We start from the raw sequence: 18,979 nt of genomic DNA, 5'->3' as shown, positions 1-18,979 counted from the left end.
AATTATTGATATGTTCTGACATTCTATTTTTTGTTTTCTGTTTGTTCTATTTCTGATTCTTTGGTTTTTTCCTCCTGCCTTCTTGCATGTTACTTGAATATTTTTTAGAATTATATTTTTATTTATCTATAGTGTTTCTGAATGTATCCCTTTATATAGTTTTTTTAGTGGTTGCTTCAGGTATTAGTTTATACACATGTAACTTATCTCAGTCTACTGGTATCAACATTTTACACCTTTGAGTGTAGTGCAGAAACCTTACTTCCCTTTATGTCCCATTACCCTCCTCCCTTTATAATAAAAAAAATTTTTTTTTAATTAAAACTTAAAAAATTAAATAAATATATTTATCAGACAGACCTACTTTCATTGACCAGCACCGGGGAGTGATTATAGTAGCAATATGTACTAGGCAAGTTGGCCAAATTATTTTACCAGCCTGTGCCCGTTTCCTCATCTATAAAATGCAGATTATTGTGAAGATTAACTGTGTTGGTCTAGGTAAAGTGCTTAACACAGTGGCTGGCATATAGTAAGTACTCAATGAATTTTATATATTATTATTGTTATGTCAAAAATATTGGTAAAACTCCTCAGAACCAGTGACTTGTTTGCTCTTAGCCCCTCAGTGCTGAGAATTTGGCACACAATGAATGCCTAATAAGTAAAGAAATTGAACATTGTGCTGTGTTGGGTGCTGTGTGGATTTAGCTAAACAGCACTTGCTGACACAGCTTATGGGCCAAAACACTGAAAGCCTATCTAAATGAAATATTACCATTTTATATAAGTAGAGGTGAGTATGAATGAAGATAAATGCTAGAAGTAGTATATTTCAGTTGTATATTTAGAAAAGGTCATAGCGCCAAAGATTCACAACTAACTGCCCTCCTATTGCAGAAAGGCTTTATTGAGTGAGGATTTAGGAACTCTTTGAATGAGAAAAAAAAGTAACATTTATTAAGCACCAATCATATCCCATGTAGATGTATCTATATGCTAGGTCCTTTATATATATTATCTTTACATCTCCCATCAACCTTCGGTACCCCAATATACAGATGAGAAAACTAAGACTCAGAAAGTAACTTGCCCAGGATCAGTTCATAAATAACAGAGCCAGGATTCAAACCCAAATCTATCAGATTTCTGAGCTTATCCCCTTTTCCCTACTTTCATTGGTAGGGCCCAAAGTTTTAATATAAGAAATACATGGGAGAGAAATAAACATTTGTTAAATATCTACCACTTGCAAGACAAATACAACATGTATTATTTCATTTAGTTTTTATAGCAGTATTTTATTCAATCCTCACAACAACCCTATGAGAAGGAAGGGGAAGAGAAATAACATTTATTAAGCACCTGCTTTGTGCCTAACATTTCAGTAGTAGTGCTTATAAAAATTACTTCACATGGTCTCCTAACAAGCTAGTGAAACCAGTATTATCCCCACAGCTAGAAGAATCTTAGCTGACTTTCCACTACACTTGGCCTGCCTCCCAAGGCAACTCCAAAGGACTCCCTTCCAGGTCACATATACCTAAGCATTTCACAGAACATGCTTTTCACAAAACATCATTTTTGTTTGTTTAAGTACAGCCCATACAACACAATGATTTCTCCATACCAGTGGTTCATAATCTTTTGGGTGGTCATGAGCCACTTTGGAAATCTGATCAACTCTCCTAACAGACAAATGCTTACACACACATAATTTCGGGTACAATTTCAGAGCATTCATCAATTTCCTAAAGCCCATCAGTGGACTCTTTGTTTAAAACAAACAAAAACCTGCTCTAAAGAACAGAAATACATCTTAGAAAGCAAGAGAGAGAGGAGATGGGGCTAAGCCGGCAGAGTAGTCAGAGGCTTCCAGTGATCCCTCCAACAACAAAGGCCTGAAAAAACAAGTAAAATGATTACATATATGACAAGCTAGGAGCACTGAACATCAAAGGCTAAGTTAGAAACTAGACTGAGCAGCAGGGTCAGGAAGAAATTGTTTAGAAGTGGCGAGGAGTTGCTGGACCTGAATCACCGGGAACCCTCAGGCACCACCCCTGGAGCGACCGCGGCGGGCCTGGCAGTACTGTTCCGGAAGTGGTTTCCTCAGGGAGAGACAGCGAGCCAAACACCCTACTCACAGCTGCGGAACCAGAGAAGAACGGCACTCTCGGCAAAAGCTAAGTCCTTGCACTTATTTTACTGGGCCTCCAGCCTCTGAAATGGCTTCAGTGGCTCTCAATTTCTCTGGGCCTGAGATAGGTCCTGTTGCGCATCCTGAGCCATTCTCCCAGCCATGAAAAAGGAATAAATTAACAATTGGGGGAAAAGATAATCTGCCAGCTCCACTAAGCTGGGGAGCTCAGGACAGAAGTGGTTCCTGTCCAGGTACAAATGGCCCACAGACATTGACTACCTCCCCCCACAAATGCACCTGTGTGGCCCCATTTCAAGAGAATAGGCCCTTGTTGGCAGACGGCAACTGTTTCAGCTGTGTGGTGGAGAGGTGTGTGTTTGATGTTTGACACCGTTTTCCCTATTAAACAGGGTTCTCACCTATCCACATCAGAGGCTGAAGGACCAGTGGCTCCACCCAGATCACCAAGCCACCCGCAACAGGGGTCCAAGAATAAGACATACCTCCCAGTCCTTACAACGAAAAGCATTGAATGCCCACGGTCAGGCTGCAGAACCCACCCACCTGTGTGCTCTAGGGAACAGGGACATGCTTTCCTCACAGACACTCAGGGGATGGTTGTCAACCCCTTGCCTTGTTAAGAGCGTGATCCCCTGCTGCAACCAGATACCTGTACCTACACCAATCACACCTGGCCCTCTAAGACTGTAGGACAGAGCCTGTACCACACACTTGATGACCAACTACCTGGACACCTGAGATAGATCCAAACAAGAAAAGGGAATGGACTCCTAAGATCATATACCTGGTAACAGCTGTAGCCATCTGGTGACAGGATGTTAGAGCTTCAAAGGCACAAATAATCAAGGTAGCTCACTCAAGCAGTCTATTTGGGCATATCAAAACAAAACAAAGCAAGAAGCTAGGATACAGTAAGCAAACATAAACTAATACAATAATTTATAGATGGCTCAGAGAAAACATTTAATATCAAATCACATAAAGAAGCAGACCATGATTGCTTCAACAAGCTCTCAAAACAAACACTCAGGGAATTTTCCAGATGAAGCTGTACTCCTGGAATTACCAAATGCAGAATAAAGAAGATTAATATGCAGAACTCTTCAAGACATCATGAAAGAAAACAGGCGAAATGCAGAAGAAGCCAAGGAACACACAGATAAAGAAGTTGAAGAAATTAAAAAGGTTATTCAAGAACATAATGAAAAACTTAATAAGCTGCAAGAATCCATATGGAAACAGCAATCAGAAATTCAGAGGATTAACAATAACATTAAAGAATTAGACAACTCAATAGAAAGTCATAGGAGCAGAACTGAGGAAGTGGAAGGCAGAATTACCGAGATTAAAGGTAAAACACTTGGCACCAATATATGCAAAGAATAATCCAGTTAAAAGAATTTTAAAAAATGAACAAACCCTAAGAATCACGTGGGACTCTATCAAGAGAAATAACCTACGAGTGATTGGAGTGCCAGAAAAGGGAGGGATAACAGACAATAGAGAGAGAATTGTTGGCAGAAAACTTCCCTGATATCATGAAAGATGAGAAGATATCTATCCAAGGTGCTCATTGAACTGCACCTAAGGTAAATCTAAAAGTCACCAATACATATTATAATCAAACCTGCCAAAACCAAAGATACAGTGAAATTTTAAGAGTAACTAGGGATAAACAAAAAGCCACCTACGAAGGAGAGTCAATAAGAATAAGCTCGGAGTACTCGGCAGAACCCATGCAGGCAAGAAGGCAATGGGATGACTTATATAAAGCACTGAAGGAAAAAAACTGCCAGCCAAGAAACATATATCCAGCAAAACTGTCTCTCAAATATGAAGACAAAATTAGGACATTTCAAGATAAACAGAAGTTTAGAGAATTCATAAAAACCAAAAACTGCAAGAAATACTTAAGGCAGTTCTCTGGTTAGAAAATCAATAATATCAGATATCAACCCAAGACTAGAACAACCAAATATCAACCCAGATAGGGAAATCACAAAAATAAATCAAGATTTAAAAAATCCTCAAAAAAGGGAAACAGCAATGTCATTATGTAAAAGAAGACAACATTAAAACAACAAAAAAAGAGGGACTAAGAAATGTAGTCATAGATTTTTCATATGGAGAGGAAGTCAAAGCGATATAAAGAAATAAAAGTTAGGTTTAAACTTAGAAAAACAGAGGTAAATATTAAGGTAACCACGAAAGAGACTAACAATTCTACTCATCAAAATAAAATACAAGAAAAAAAATAGAGACTCAGCAGAAACAAAATCAATAACGAATAAGAAGACAATATATAAACTACTCAGCACAAAAAATTAAGTGGGAAAAAGAAACTGTAAACAACACACAAAAAAAAGACATCGAAATGATAGCACTAAATTCATACCTATCCATAATAACCCTGAATGTAAATGGACTAAATACACCAATAAAGAGACAAAGAGTGGCAGAATGGATTTTAAAAAAAGATACATCTATATGCTGCCTACAAGAGACACACCTTAGACTCAGAGAGACGCAAACAAACTAAAATTCAAAGGATGGAAAAAATATACCAATCAAGCAACAATCGAAAAAGAGGAGTGGCAATATTAATTTCTGACAAAATAGACTTTAAGATTAAATCCATCAGACAATACACCAAGAAGATATAACCATATTAAATATTTATGCACCCAATGACAGGGCTTTGAGATACATAAAACAAACTCTATCAGCATTGAAAAGTGAGATAGACAACTCCACAATAATACTAGGAGACTTCAGCACACCACTTTCGGTGAAAGACAGGACATCCAGAAAGAAGCTCAATAAAGACACGGAAGATCTAAATGCCACAATCAACCAACTTGACCTCATAGACATATACAGAACACTCCACCCAACACCAACCAAGTATACTTTCTTTTCTAGTGCACATGGAACATTCTCTAGAATAGACCATCTATTAGGTCATAAAGCAAGCCTTAGCAGAATCCGAAACATTGAAATATTACAAAGCATCTTCTCTGACCATAAGGCCATGAAAGTGAAAATCAATAACAGGGAAAAGAAATCAAACACTTGGAAACTGAATAATACCCTGCTCGAAAAAGACGGGATTATAGAAGACATTAAGGATGGAATGAAGAAATTCAGAGAATCCAACGAGAATGAAAACACTTCTTATCAGAGCCTTTGGGAGACAGAAAAAGTGGTGCTCAGAGGCCAATTTATATCAATAAATGCACACATACAAAAAGAAGAAAGGACCAAAATGAAAGAATTATCCCTACGACTTGAACAAATAAAAAGAGAGCAACAAAGAAACCCACAGGCACCAGAAGAAAACAAATACTAAAAATTAGAGCTGAACTAAATGAAATAGAAAGCAGAAAAACAACTGAAAGAATTAACCAGATCAAAAGCTGGTTTTTTGAAAAAGATCAACAAAATTGATAAACCATTGGCCAAACTGACAAAAGAAAAACAGGAGAGGAAGCAAATAAGCTGAATAAGAAATGAGATGGGCGATATTACAACAAACCCAACTGAAATTAAAAGAATCATATCACATTACTATGAAAAAATTGTACACAAACAAATTTGAAAACCTAGAATAAATGGATGAATTCCTGGAAACACACTACCTACCTAAGCTACCACAAACCAAGGAAGAACAACTAAATACACCCATAACAAAAGAAGAGATTGAAAAGGTTATCAAAAAACTCCCAACAAAAAAAAGCCCTGGTCAGGATGATTTCATTGCAGAGTTCCTCCAAACTTTCAGAGAAGAGTTATCACCAGTACTACTAAAGGCATTTCAGCGCATAGAAAAGGACGGAATACTACCAAACTCATTCTATGAAGCCACCATATCCCTGATAACAAAACCAGGTAAAGATACAAGAAGAGAAAACTATAGACCTATATCCCTCGTGAACGTAGATGCAAAAATCCTCAACAAAATTCCAGCCAATAGAATTCAACAACATATCAAAAAAATAATTCCCCATGACCAAGTGGGATTCATACCAGGTATGCAGGGATGGTTCAACATTAGAAAAACAATTAATATAATCCACCACATAAATAAAAAAAAAAGACAAGAATCACATGATTCTATCAATTGATGCAGGAAAGGCATTTAACAAAGTTCAACACTCATTCATGATAAAAACTCTCAGCAAAATAGGAATAGAAGGAAAATTCCTCAACATAATAAAGGGCATTTATACAAACCCAACAGCCAGCATCACCTTAAACGGAGAGAGAGTGAAAGCATTCCCACTGAGATCGGGAACCAGACAAGGATGCCCTTTATCACCACTCGTATTCAACATTGTGTTGGAGGTCCTAGCCAGAGCAATTCGGCTAGGTAAAGAAATAAAGGGCATCCAGATTGGTAAGGATGAAGTAAAAGTATCTCTATTTGCAGATGACATGATCTTATACACAGAAAACCGTAGGGAATCCTCCAGAAAACTCCTGAAACTAATGGAAGAGTTCAGCAGAGTATCGGGATACAAGATAAACATACAAAAATTGGATTCCTCTACACCAACAAAAAGAACATCGAAGAGGAAATCACCAAATCAATGCCATTTACAGTAGTCCCCACGAAGATAAAATACGTAGGAATAAATCTTACCAGAGATGTAAAAGACTTACATAAAGAAAACTACAGTACACTTCTGCAACAAACCAAAAGAGACTTACTTAAGTGAAAAAACATACCTTGCTCATGGATGGGAAGACTTAACATTATAAAAATGTCTATTCTACCAAGAGCGAACTGTACCTATAATGCAATTCCGATCCAAATCCCAACGACATTCTTTAATGAGATGGAGAAACAAATCCTGACTTCATATGGAAGGGAAAGAGGCCCCAGATAAATAAGGCATTACTGAAAATGAAGAACAAAGTGGGAGGCCTTACTTTACCTGCTTTTTGTACCTATTATCCCGCCACAGTAGTCAAAACTGCCTGGTACTGGTACAACGACAGATACATAGACCAGTGGAACAGAATTGAGAATCAAGACATAAATCCATCCACATATGAGCAGTTGATATTTGACAAAGGCCCCAAAACAGTTAAATGGGGGAAAAAAAAAACAGTCTTTTTTAACAAATGGTGCTGGCATAACTGGATATCCATCTGCAAAAAAATGAAAGAAGACCCATACCTCACTCCATACACAAAAACGAGCTCAAAATGGATCAAAGACCTGAATATAAAATCTAAAACGATAAACATAGCATAAACAGTATACAAAACATTATAGAGAATGCAGAAGAAAAACTAGATAACTGGGAGCTCCTAAAAGTGAAGCACCTATGCTCATCCAAAGACTTCACCAAAAGAGTAAAAAGACTGCCTACAGACTGGGAAAAAGCTTTTAGCTATGACATTTCCAACCAGTGTCTGATCGCTAAAATCTACATGACACTGCAAAAACCCAACTGCAAAAAGACAAATAACCCTATTTAAAAATGGGCAAAACAGTGTCAGTTAAGTAAGGAATAGTCTTTTTAACAAATGGTGCTGGCATAACTGGATATCCATTTGCAAAAAAATGAAACAGGACCCATATCTCACACCGTGCATAAAAACTAACTCCAAGTGGATCAAAGACCTAAACATAAAGACTAAAACGATAAAGATCATGGAAGAAGAAATAGGGACAACCTTAGGAGCCCTAAAACAAGGCATAAACAGAATACAAAACATTACTAAAAATGACGAAGAGAAACCAGATAACTGGGAGCTCCTAAAAATCAAACACCTATGCTCATCTGAAGACTTCACCAAAAGAGTAAAAAGACCACCTACAGACTGGGAAAAGATTTTCAGCTATGACATCTCCGACCAGCACCTGATCTCTGAAATCTATATGATTCTGTTAAAACCCAACCACAAAAAGACAAACAACCCAATTAAAACTTGGGCAAAGGATATGAACACGCACTTCACTAAAGAAGATGTTCAGGCGGCTAACAGATACATGAGAAAACGCTCTCGATCATTAGCCATTAGAGAAATGCAAATTAAAACTATGATGAGATTCCATCTCACTCCAACAAGGCTGGCATTAATCCAAAAAACACAAAATAATAAATGTTGGAGAGGCTGCGGAGAGATTGGAACTCTTATACATTGCTGGTGGGAATGTAAAATGGTACAACCACTGTGGAAATCTATCTGGCATTTCCAGAACAAGTTAGAAATAGAACTACCATACAACCCCAGAAATCCCACTCCTCGTAATATATCCTAGAGAAATAAGAGCCTTTACACGAACAGATATATGCACACCCATGTTTACTGCAGCTCTGTTTACAAAAGCAAAAAGCTGGAAGCAACCAAGGTGCCCATCATCGGATGAATGGATAAATAAATTATGGTATATTCACACAATGGAATACTACACATCGATAAAGAACAGTGATGAATCTGTTAAACACTTCATAACATGGAGGAACCTGGAAGGCATTATGCTGAGTGAAATTAGTCAGACGCCAAAGGACAAATATTCTATAAGACCACTATTATAAGATTTTGAGAAATAGTTTAAACTGAGAACACATTCTTTTGTGGTTATGAGAGGGGGGAGGGAGGAAGGGTGGGAGAGGGTTATTTACTGATTAGATAGTAGATAAGAACTACTTTAGGTGAAGGGAAGGACAACACTTAATACAGGGAAGGTCAGCTCAACTGGACTGGACCAAAAGCAAAGAAGTTTCCTGGATAAACTGAATGCTTCGAAGGTCAGGGGAGCAAGGGCGGGGATTTGGGGACTATGGCTTCAGGGGACGTCTAAGTCAATTGGCAAAATAAATTCTATTAAGAATACATTCTGCATCCCACTTTGAAATGTGGCGTCTGGGGTCTTAAATACTAAAAAGCGGCCATCTAAGATGCATCAATTGGTCTCAACCCACCTGGATCAAAGGAGAATGAAGAACACCAAGGTCACAAGATAATTATGAGCCCAAGACACAGAAAGGGCCACATGAACTAAGAGACTTACATCATCCTGAGACCAGAAGAACTAGATGGTGCCCGGGTACAACCGATGACTGCCCTGACAGGGAGCACAACAGAGAAACCCTGAGGGAGCAGTAGAACAGTGGGATGCAGACCCCAAATTCTCATAAAAAGACCAGACTTAATGGTCTGACTTAGACTAGAAGAATCCCAGTGGTCATGGTCCCCAAACCTTCTGTTGGCCCAGGATAGGAACCATTCCCAAAGCCAACTCTTCAGACATGGATTGGACTGGACAATGGGTTGGAGAGGGATGCTGGTGAAGAGTGAGCTTCTTGGATCAGGTGGACACTTGAGACTATGTTGGCATCTCCTGCCTGGAGGAGAGATGAGAGGGTGGAAGGGGTTAGAAGCTGGCAAAAGGGAGAGAAAAAGAGAGAGTGGAGGGAGAGAGCAGGCTGTCTCATTAGGGGGAGAGTAATTGGGAGTATGTAGCAAGGTGTATGTAAGTTTTTATGTCAGAGACTGACTTGATTTGTAAACTTTCACTTAAAGCAGTATAAAAATTATTTAAAAAAATGTAGTAAGAGGAGCAAAGCGTTTTCTACGTTGAACACAAGGTGCTAATGGAACACCCAAGTGGATCCATCCAAGAAAATCCCCCTAAAACCCAAACCCCTTGCCTATGCATAGTGACCCTATAAGACAGAGTAGAAGTGCCACATAGGGTTTCCAAGGAGCAGCTGGTGGATTCGAACCACTGACATTTTGCCTAGCTCCCGTAGCTCTTAACCACTGCACCACCAGGGCTCCATCCATCCAAGATGCAGTGGAATGTAAGAATCTGAATCTCTGAGAAAAAGTCATGAGTGCATATAGATTTGAGTTTTAAGAGCATGTAAGAAAGGGTTAAAACCATGAGGGTGGATGAAATTACCCATGAAGAGTGTATAAGAGGGAGGCCACAGTGCTAAGTAGGGAATCTTGGAGAATTTCAGTGTTTAAGGGATCAGCAAAAATGAGGTCACAGAAGAATGTTCACAAGGAGAAGCAGTGATGAAAAGCATGGACTCTGAACTCAGTCAGTGTGGGTTTATATACTTTGGCCTCAGCTACTTATCAGCTATGTGACTTTTAGGCAAGTTATTTTACCTCTCTAAACCTTGATTATTGTGAGGATTAAAGGAGTTAAAACATGTAAGCCCCTTAGAATAGTGCCTGATAAACACACATTAACCATTAGTTAACATTTATATGGGAAAAAAATGGAGTAAGATCATGAAAACTAGGAGTTGAAAGTTTAAAAGATGAAGAGAATGCTGAGAAGTGTCAGATGTAGCTCAGAGGTCCAGTAAACTAAGAGCTCACTCACAAGTTTGGGTTAGATTTGATAACATGGAGGCTAATGGTGACCTTGATAACAGGAATTTCAATAAATTGTAGGGAGCAGCAGCCACCATATAGTAGGTTTAATGGTGAATAGAAGGTAAAGAAAATGGTAGCAATTGGTGAGGCTAACTCTTTCAAAGAGGTTCATTTTAAAGAAAAAATCTCAATTGAAAAAAATATATGTACAAGGATACTCACCTTAACTTTGTTTATTATAGAAAAAAAAAAGGAACCATCCTAAATGGCCAAGAGTGAAATGAGAGATCAATAGGGCGCTTAGGGAAAGTGGTAAATGTTGGAACAGTAATTCAGAGTGGGAGAGGGAGCTGACCAGAGACAAGTGAAAGAATAATGAAATAGCCTGGTAAGCATATCTAATGTTGGGCACCATAGATTTATGATACCAATCTGTCCAGTGGTATGATTTTCTTCAATGGTGAAGGCAACAGTGAATTTGCTAGAGAAGGCAAATTGGAGGATTGCTCTGGAGTGGTGATTTTTCCAAGCAGGTGAGGCAAAAGCACAGAGGTTTAAGGTGATGGTGAAAGAGGGTTTAAGCAGCTAGGCTAGATATGAGCCCAAGAGGGGGCCAGATAAACTGGGAGAAAATAGAGACTAGGAGACTGGGGAGTCTCTGTGAGGTCAGAGAACACAGATAGGGGGATGAAAAGTGTGAGAGAACTGATAAGACCAGAGCTGGGACTCAGAGTATAAGATACTAGGGGCAGCATTACAGAAAGGGCACAGATTTTGAAATCAGGCAGATATGAATTTGAATTACAGCTCTAGTATTTAATAGTTATTAGTACTAGCATTTAGGCAATTTCCTCAAACTCTGTAGACTTTTTTTTAAAACCAGGAAAAATATTCCAAAGGAGGCTAAGTATCCCTATAAGTAGATAAGGTTTTTTCCAAGGTGAAAATTTACAATTTCCTCCTCTGTAAAGTAAGTATAATGACACCCATCTCACAGAAATACTGGTACATGGCCGTGGTTCAATAGCTGTTAGCCCCCTTCTCTTCCACTCAACATTTATTGGGTACTTACTCTGAAATATTCTGTCCTGGGAACACCAAGATGAAAGTCAGTTCACTCATTTTAGCGACTTGTGGTTTAGCAGGAGTGACAAAAATACAAAGAGATAAATTACAGACACAATGTAAACAGACAAGTTACAGTTCAAGTTGATAAGTACCATAATAGCAATATGAACACAATGCTATGGGAATCCAGTGAAAAAGTAACTAATAGTGCCTGATGGAATGTGGGAAATCTTCCCTGCAAAGCTACTCACAACCCATTTTTTAGTTCTACTGTTGCTTGAAAGAAAGTGGCTGGAAATGGGGACATGACATTTTAAGGAGGAATAGCAAAGAAGCTTCTGTTTTTATTTTCTTAGATCAAAAGGGAAACAGGTTCAAGAGATGTTTGTTCGTTTGGTCATTTTTAAAGGAGAATGACCTGTGCATGTTTGTTTACTGAGGAAAGAAGGATGTAGTAAAAGTCAGAGACATTTAAGGCAATTGAGTTGAGAGTAAAGGAAATAATCAACGGTTCAAGGTTCCAGTGGAGGAGGCAAGAAGAGTTAAAATCTGGAACCCAGGTCAGGGGTTTACTCATGGACAGAAGGCAAAATAACCCTTTCTCTAATATCAGGCGAAAGAAGAGAAGATAAAAATAGACGTAAAAAAATTTTACATCTAAAAGGAGTAAAGGAGTCAATTTCTGGAAATTGTATTCTATTATGTCATTTTTGTTGATTTTTATAAACCAAGAATACTTCCTTAATATGTTCACAACAAATAAGTGCAGCTTGTTTGGGGAGCTAATTCGTACAACTGACAGAGCTGCCAACTGTTGGTCAAATGGAAGCAACAGAAATAAAAGACCCTCAAACCGTCATTTCTGCAGCTAGAAAAGGGGTGCTGATTGCTGCAGCAGGCAACTGTGAGAGGGAATAGCAACCTCCTCCTCTCACTTGCTTTCACCTTCAGTTCTTAACTGGTTACTAGATGAGGCCCTGTTCCCCATTCCAATCTTCTTATACTCCAATCCACACACACACCCCATGAAGCAATTTTCTAACCTGAATTTTGCCCCTTTTTGAAAAGCAGAACCCAAAAGTATTGGGCTGCATCATGCTCCATCCCGACCTTTGTACCCAATGACTCCCCCTTTCTGGGACAATGTCCCACAGTTACTTCTCACTGGTGTACACTTTTAGGAAGTAGGACCTTCTGAAATGTAGGTTTCTGGCATTGACGGAAGGATCTCTCCCTAGCCCAACTAGGAACACAGCAGGTGGTAGGCTGAGGCACTGGGCATTTATCAGCTAGTTTATGCCTAATATCTTTTCAAATTGCATCATTTAATAAAATCAGAGGAATTAATTAAAAACTTGCGTTGTTGTAGGGACCTTCAGTTAATCGCTGCTTTCCTGCTTCTGCTCTTAAGCACATGCCAAGATAACAAAATATCTGCACAAATTGAAACTGGACTCTTTGTCCTTTTACTGTTAATGTAAAATGTGTCTACATTTCCCGCTAGATCACACACTGGCCTTGTAAACTTCAGGACTTTTTTTTGTAACCAGGAAAAATATTCTAAGGGAGGTTAAGTAACCCTGTAAGGAGACAGGGTTTCTTCCAAGGTGAGGAAAACACTATCTCCTTAGAGGAGTACAATGGAAGGACAAGAGCATGGGAGAGTGAGGAAACTCTGCCTCTTTAAAGAGAATTAACAGAACTCACTGAAAAGAAGCACAAAAAAAAAAAAAGAAACTAATATTTATGAAGCACCTACTATACACCTGGTGGAAACCCTAGTGGCGTAGTGGTTAAGTGCTACAGTTACTAACCTAAAAGTAGGCAGTTTGAAACCACCAGGTGCTCTTTGGAAATACTATGAGGCAGTTCTACACTGTCTTATAGGGTCGCTATGAGTCGGAATCGATGCAAAGCCAATGGGTTTGGTTTTTTTTTTATATACTTGGTACTGTGTTTGGGTACTTTCATAGGCCTTATTTAACTTAGCCCTCACAACTACCCTGTGAGGCACTTATCTACATTTATAAAAGAGAAAACTGTTCTCAGATTGGTTACTGTAATTGATTTTCCCAAGGCCACACAGCTAGTGAGTGAGTAGTAGAGGGGAGTAAAGAACAGGAAAGATACTTGGGCAAGAGAGGAGAGTCCTATTGTTTTTTATTTTGAAACTAAAGGATTGGTTTCCTTTTAGACTTTTTGTATCAGTAAGCCTCCCTTTTCTGTTCCTGGCATGACCTTAGACTGGAAAATGAATCATTTTTAAAAAGGAGCTAGCATTCTTCGGTCACTTGACTACTCCCTTCTTGCCTCCGTGTTCATTCTCCCAAATCCTCTCAGCTAATCTCCCAGACCACTCACTTCATTAATCACCTAACATACATCTTCTGTTCCTTCTAGTCATTTGTTCATTCATTAGTTCAACCAACAATCATTTATTAAAGAGCTACCCTGTGTCATCATCATTCTGACAAGCACTAGAGAAGCAAAATGAAGACCCAGTTCCTGCTCTGGAAAGGTTCACGATCTTAAGGAGGCCACAGGCATGGAAACAGTATAAATGCTAAAATAGAGGGCAGATGCAGACTAAGGTTTGGTAGGCCTGAGGTTACCCAGTTGTGGGGGGAGGGAAGAAAGAGAATATAAAATTAAGGTTCAAAACTGAATATTTGGATTGAGAAAAGGAACTGCAACAATTTACAAATCTTAAAAAGCTGAAAGATACTATAAACATCACAAAAACCAAAACAATTCTAACATGTGTTTTATTAATTAACTGTGAGACACATCTGTAGTACTTGTTTTCTGCATTTTTTTTGTTATATACTTTTTAATCATCTCTTCATATGACAATGATTTTGTAATGTCATTTTATATAGAAAGAACTAAAAGGTAATTTAATCTTTTCCTTAGCATGTTTGATCAAAATTTGTTTTTTATTCCTGACAGATGGGATGCATAAAACATGTCACAGCACATACAGACATACTCACTACTTAATGATAATAAATAGTAATACTGTTACAAGGTTAAACCAAAAAACCGAATCCGTTACCACTGAGTCGATTCTGACTCATAGGGACCCTGTAGGACAGAGTAGTACTGCTCCATAGTGTTTCTAAGGAGCGGCTGGTAGATTCAAACTGCTGAACTTTTGCTAGCAGCCAAGCTCTTAACCACTGCGCCCCTTCAAAAGCAGGAATTATGATAAATTCTATTTTGCACTATTCCCATGAAAAAAAGAAAAAATGCTATAGTTCATTTATACTTGCATTTGCTGCATTATTGACTGTATCTTTTTACTGTGGTAAATATATATATAGTCATGCACTGTATAACATCTATTTGGGGAACGTCCATGGTCCCATAAGGTTATAATAGAGTTCAGAAATCTCCATTGGAGAACAGGACAGAGTGGACGTAACTGGACTAGCGAACACAACAGCTTCCCACACACAACACATGTATCTCGTGTCTCTTGTATACAAAGTGATTGTGCTACCAGGCATATAATGGTACAGTACATATATAACCTATAATATTATGTCTTGAAAGTCATAATAACCACCTATGTTACCGGTTTATGTATGTACTATACTTTCTATCATCCTTTTCATGTGAACTTCCCCTACTTACAAAGTTTACCACGTAACGGTGTATGCTTCAACTCGTAGGCGGCAGCATCCAATCTCATATATAGCATGTCTCTTGAGTGTTGTAGCATTATCTGTTTAGTTTTTTTTTTTTTAATATTTCCACGAAGTGCATCATGGCTCCCAAAAGTAGCAAAACCAGTGCTACTGATAGCAGCAGGAAGAGGCAAAGGAGAAGTATCAGTCTGGAAGTGAAACAAAAGGTATTTAAACAACATGAAGGTGGAAAATCAGTGAATGCTATCGTTCGTGATTTAGGCATGTTCACACAACATCCAAATCACATGACATCCTATTTCACAGACCATATTGTGGACGTTAAGTGAGGCATGACTGTATATAGGAAACATTTGCAATTTAAACATTTTTGTATGTACAATTCAGTAACATTAATTACATTTATCATGTTGCTCACCCATCACTACTATCCATTTCCAACTTTTTTTCATCACCCTTAACAGAAGTTCAGTGTACCCTGAGTAATGAATCCCTTATCCTCCCCTCTCACCCATACCTGATAACCACTAACAAACTTTCGCCTCAATACACTTGCCTATTCTAGATATTTTATATAAGTGGGATCATACAATATTTGTCCTTTTGTGACTGATTTATTTCACGTAGCATAATGTTTTCAAGGTTCATCCAAGTTGCAGCATATATCAGGACTTCATTTTTCTTTATGGCTGAGTAATATTCTATTGTTTGCATATACCACACTTTGTTTATCCATTCATGTGTTGCTGGACATTTGGGTTGTTTCCACCTTTTGGCTATTGTGAACCATGCTGCAATGAACACTGGTGTAAAAGTATCTGTTTGAGTCTCTGTTTTCTAGTCTTTGGGGGTGTATATACCTAAGAGTGGAATTGCCAGGTCATATGGTAGCTCTGTGTTTAACTTTTTCAGGAACTGGCAAACTGTTTTCCACAGCAGCTATACCATTTTTCAATCCCATCAACAATGGAGGAGAGTTCCTATTTCTCCACATCCTTGCCAACACCTGCTGTTTTCTGTTTGTTTGTTTTCTAATCATAGCCATCCCAGTGTGTGTGAAGTGGTATCTCATTGTGGTTTTGATTTTCAGTTCCCTAGTGACTAATGAAGGAGACCTGGTGGCACAGTGGTTAAGCACTAGACTGCTAACGGAAAGGTCAGTGGTTTGAACCCACCACTGTGGGAAAGGCCTGGCGATCTGCTCCTGTAAAAATTCAGCCTAGGAAAACCTATGGGACAGTTCCACTCTGTCATATAGGTTCACTATGAGTCAGAGTCGACTTGATGGCACAACGACAACGATGACTAATGATGTTGAGCATCTTTTCATATGCTTGTTGATCATTTTATTTCTTCTCTGGTAAAATGCCCAGAAATCATACAAAGTATCTTCTCTGATCACAATGATGCGAAATTAGAAATTAATAATAAAAACTGTAAAATACACAAATATGTGGAAATTAAACAACACATTATTAAACAATCAGTAGGTCAAGGAATAAATCAAAAGAGAAATCAGAAAATACTTAGAGTTGAATGAAAATGAAAGCACAACATAACAAAACTTAAGGGACATAGCAAAAGCAATGCTCAGAGGGAGATTTATAGTTGTAAATGCCTACATTAAAAAAAGATCTCAGATTAATAACCTAAATTTACAACTTGAGGAACTAGAAAAAGAAGAGTAAGCCAAACCCAAAGCAACAATAAGGAAGGAAATAACAAATATCAGAGCAGCAATAAATGAAAAACAAAAGAGAATCAATGAAACCAGAAGTTGGTTTTCTGAGATCTATAAAAGAAACAAACCCTTAGCAAGACTGACAAAAGAAAAAGAGAGAGGACGCAAATATCTAAAATTAAAAGTTGAAGTGGGGACATTACAACTGACTATAAAGAAATAAAAAGGCTCATAAGAGAATACTGTGAGCAACTGTACACAAACAAATTAGATAACTTTGATGAAATGAACAAATTCCTAGAAACACATAAACTTCCTACATTGACTTAAGAAGAAATAGAAGATATCAACAAACCCATAAGTGAAGAGATTGAATCAGTAAAAAAAAAAAAAAAAAAAAAAAAACCTCCTCCAAAAGAAGAGCTCTGGACCATATGGCTTCACTGGGGAATTCCACCAAACGTTTACGGAAGAAGTGATTCCAGTCCTTCTAATACCTTCCCAAAAACTGAAGCAGAGGGAACGCTTCCTAATTCTTTCCCTGAGGCTAGCATTACCCTGATACCAAAGCCAGACAAAAACTCTACAAAAAAAGAAAACTACAGGTGAATATAGATAGAAAATTCTCAACAAAATACTAGCAAACTGAATCCAAAAGCATATTAAAAGGGTTATTCACCATGATAGAGTGGGATTTACCCCAGGAACGTAAGGGTGGTTCAACGTTAGAAAATCAATCAGTGTAATACACATTGATAAAACAAAGGAAATGTACCCCATGATCATCTCAATTGATGCAGAGAAGGTATTTGACAAGACCCTTTCATGACAAAAAAAAAAAAAAAAACTCAACAAACTAAGAATAGAAAGGCAATTCCTCAATCTGATAAAAGGCATTTATGAAAAACCCACAGCTAACATCATACTCAATGGAGAAGGACTGAGAGCTTTCCCCTTAAGATCAGGAGCATGTCAAGGATGCCCACTGTCACCACTACTATTCAATATTGTACTGCGAGTTCTAGCCAGACCAGTTAGGCAAGAAAAAGAAATAAAAGGGCTGTCCGTGCTCTTATTTTATTATGGACTAGAACTTATTAACTTCAGTATTAGAGTAACTTTTCCTGAAGCGTTCTCTAAGTCCCTTCCTCTGAGCTCCTAGAGCCCTTCATTCAATTAAATTGTTTTTATCATATTTGCGCTTATCTCTGGTTTCTGGTTTGTTGAATATAAACTCTTTGAGTTTAAACATACTCATCTTTGTATTCCTCACAGTGAGTGCCCAACATAGAGCCTGGTACATAGTAAGTACTCAATAAATTTCTGATTAGTAGAATTGAATCCCATTATCCCCATTCTCCCTGATTTGGAGCCTGAGCCCTCTGTCTATTGTCTATAATTCCTGTTAATATTTTATAATGCAAGCTGGATGAAACTAGATGTTAGTCTTAAAATACAATGGAACTCTTTTTAAAATTTCTTCTTCTTGCACTTTCTTCACTACTCCATTTTTTATGAACTCTGCTTACACTGTCCCTTTCAATCATTTATTTTCATTCACAAATATTTGTTAACCTCTCACTATGTGCTAGTCCACCAGGCACTCCTTGGAAACTCTGTGGGGCAGTTCTACTCTGTCCTGTAGGGTCGCTATGAGTCGGAATTGACTCGACGGAACTGGGTTTGGGTTTATGTGCTAGGTACTGTGAATACAACAGTGAAATAGATGATCCCGCCTTTTAGGATTTGTAATCTAAAGGGGTATTAGCAATAAACAAATAATAAAACTAATTATAGACTGTGATAAGTGCTAAGAAGAAAATAGACAGATAATACATAGATCAAGACTTAACTACTCTGAGGAGGCCAAATTTAGTTCTGAAGTATGAAAGACATGAAGAACTCTGCCAGTCAAAGAGCCACATTCCAGGCAGAGGGAATAGCATGTGAAAAGGTAGGAAAGAGCTGGATGGGCTCAAGGAGAAACAAAAAAGTCAGTGTGACTATAGTAAGTGAGGGGAAAGAGGGCTGAGATAAGGTCAGGGAGGCAGGCAGGAACCAGGTCAT

At 38.1% G+C, this 18,979-nt stretch overlaps 1 protein-coding gene across 8 annotated transcripts in view; it reads left to right on the top strand.

Annotated features, from left to right (window-relative positions):
* Positions 1-18,979, top strand: part of HDAC8 (histone deacetylase 8) — a 307,901-nt gene that overhangs the window by 190,462 nt on the left and 98,460 nt on the right. For 2 of the 8 annotated variants that reach the window (XM_023551437.2, XM_064278560.1), the window contains one exon: positions 109-17,769. The exons of the other annotated variants lie outside the window; for them this stretch is intronic. In XM_023551437.2, the coding sequence (XP_023407205.1) occupies positions 109-132 (24 nt within the window). In that variant the 3' untranslated portion in view covers positions 133-17,769. Of the gene's footprint in view, positions 1-108; positions 17,770-18,979 lie in introns of those variants that run through there. 8 annotated transcript variants of the gene reach the window in all.

This window comes from Loxodonta africana, chromosome X, assembly GCF_030014295.1.
Source record: "Loxodonta africana isolate mLoxAfr1 chromosome X, mLoxAfr1.hap2, whole genome shotgun sequence".
NCBI classification, from domain to species: Eukaryota; Metazoa; Chordata; class Mammalia; order Proboscidea; family Elephantidae; genus Loxodonta; species Loxodonta africana.
This window is presented reverse-complemented; position numbering and strand designations above follow the sequence as displayed.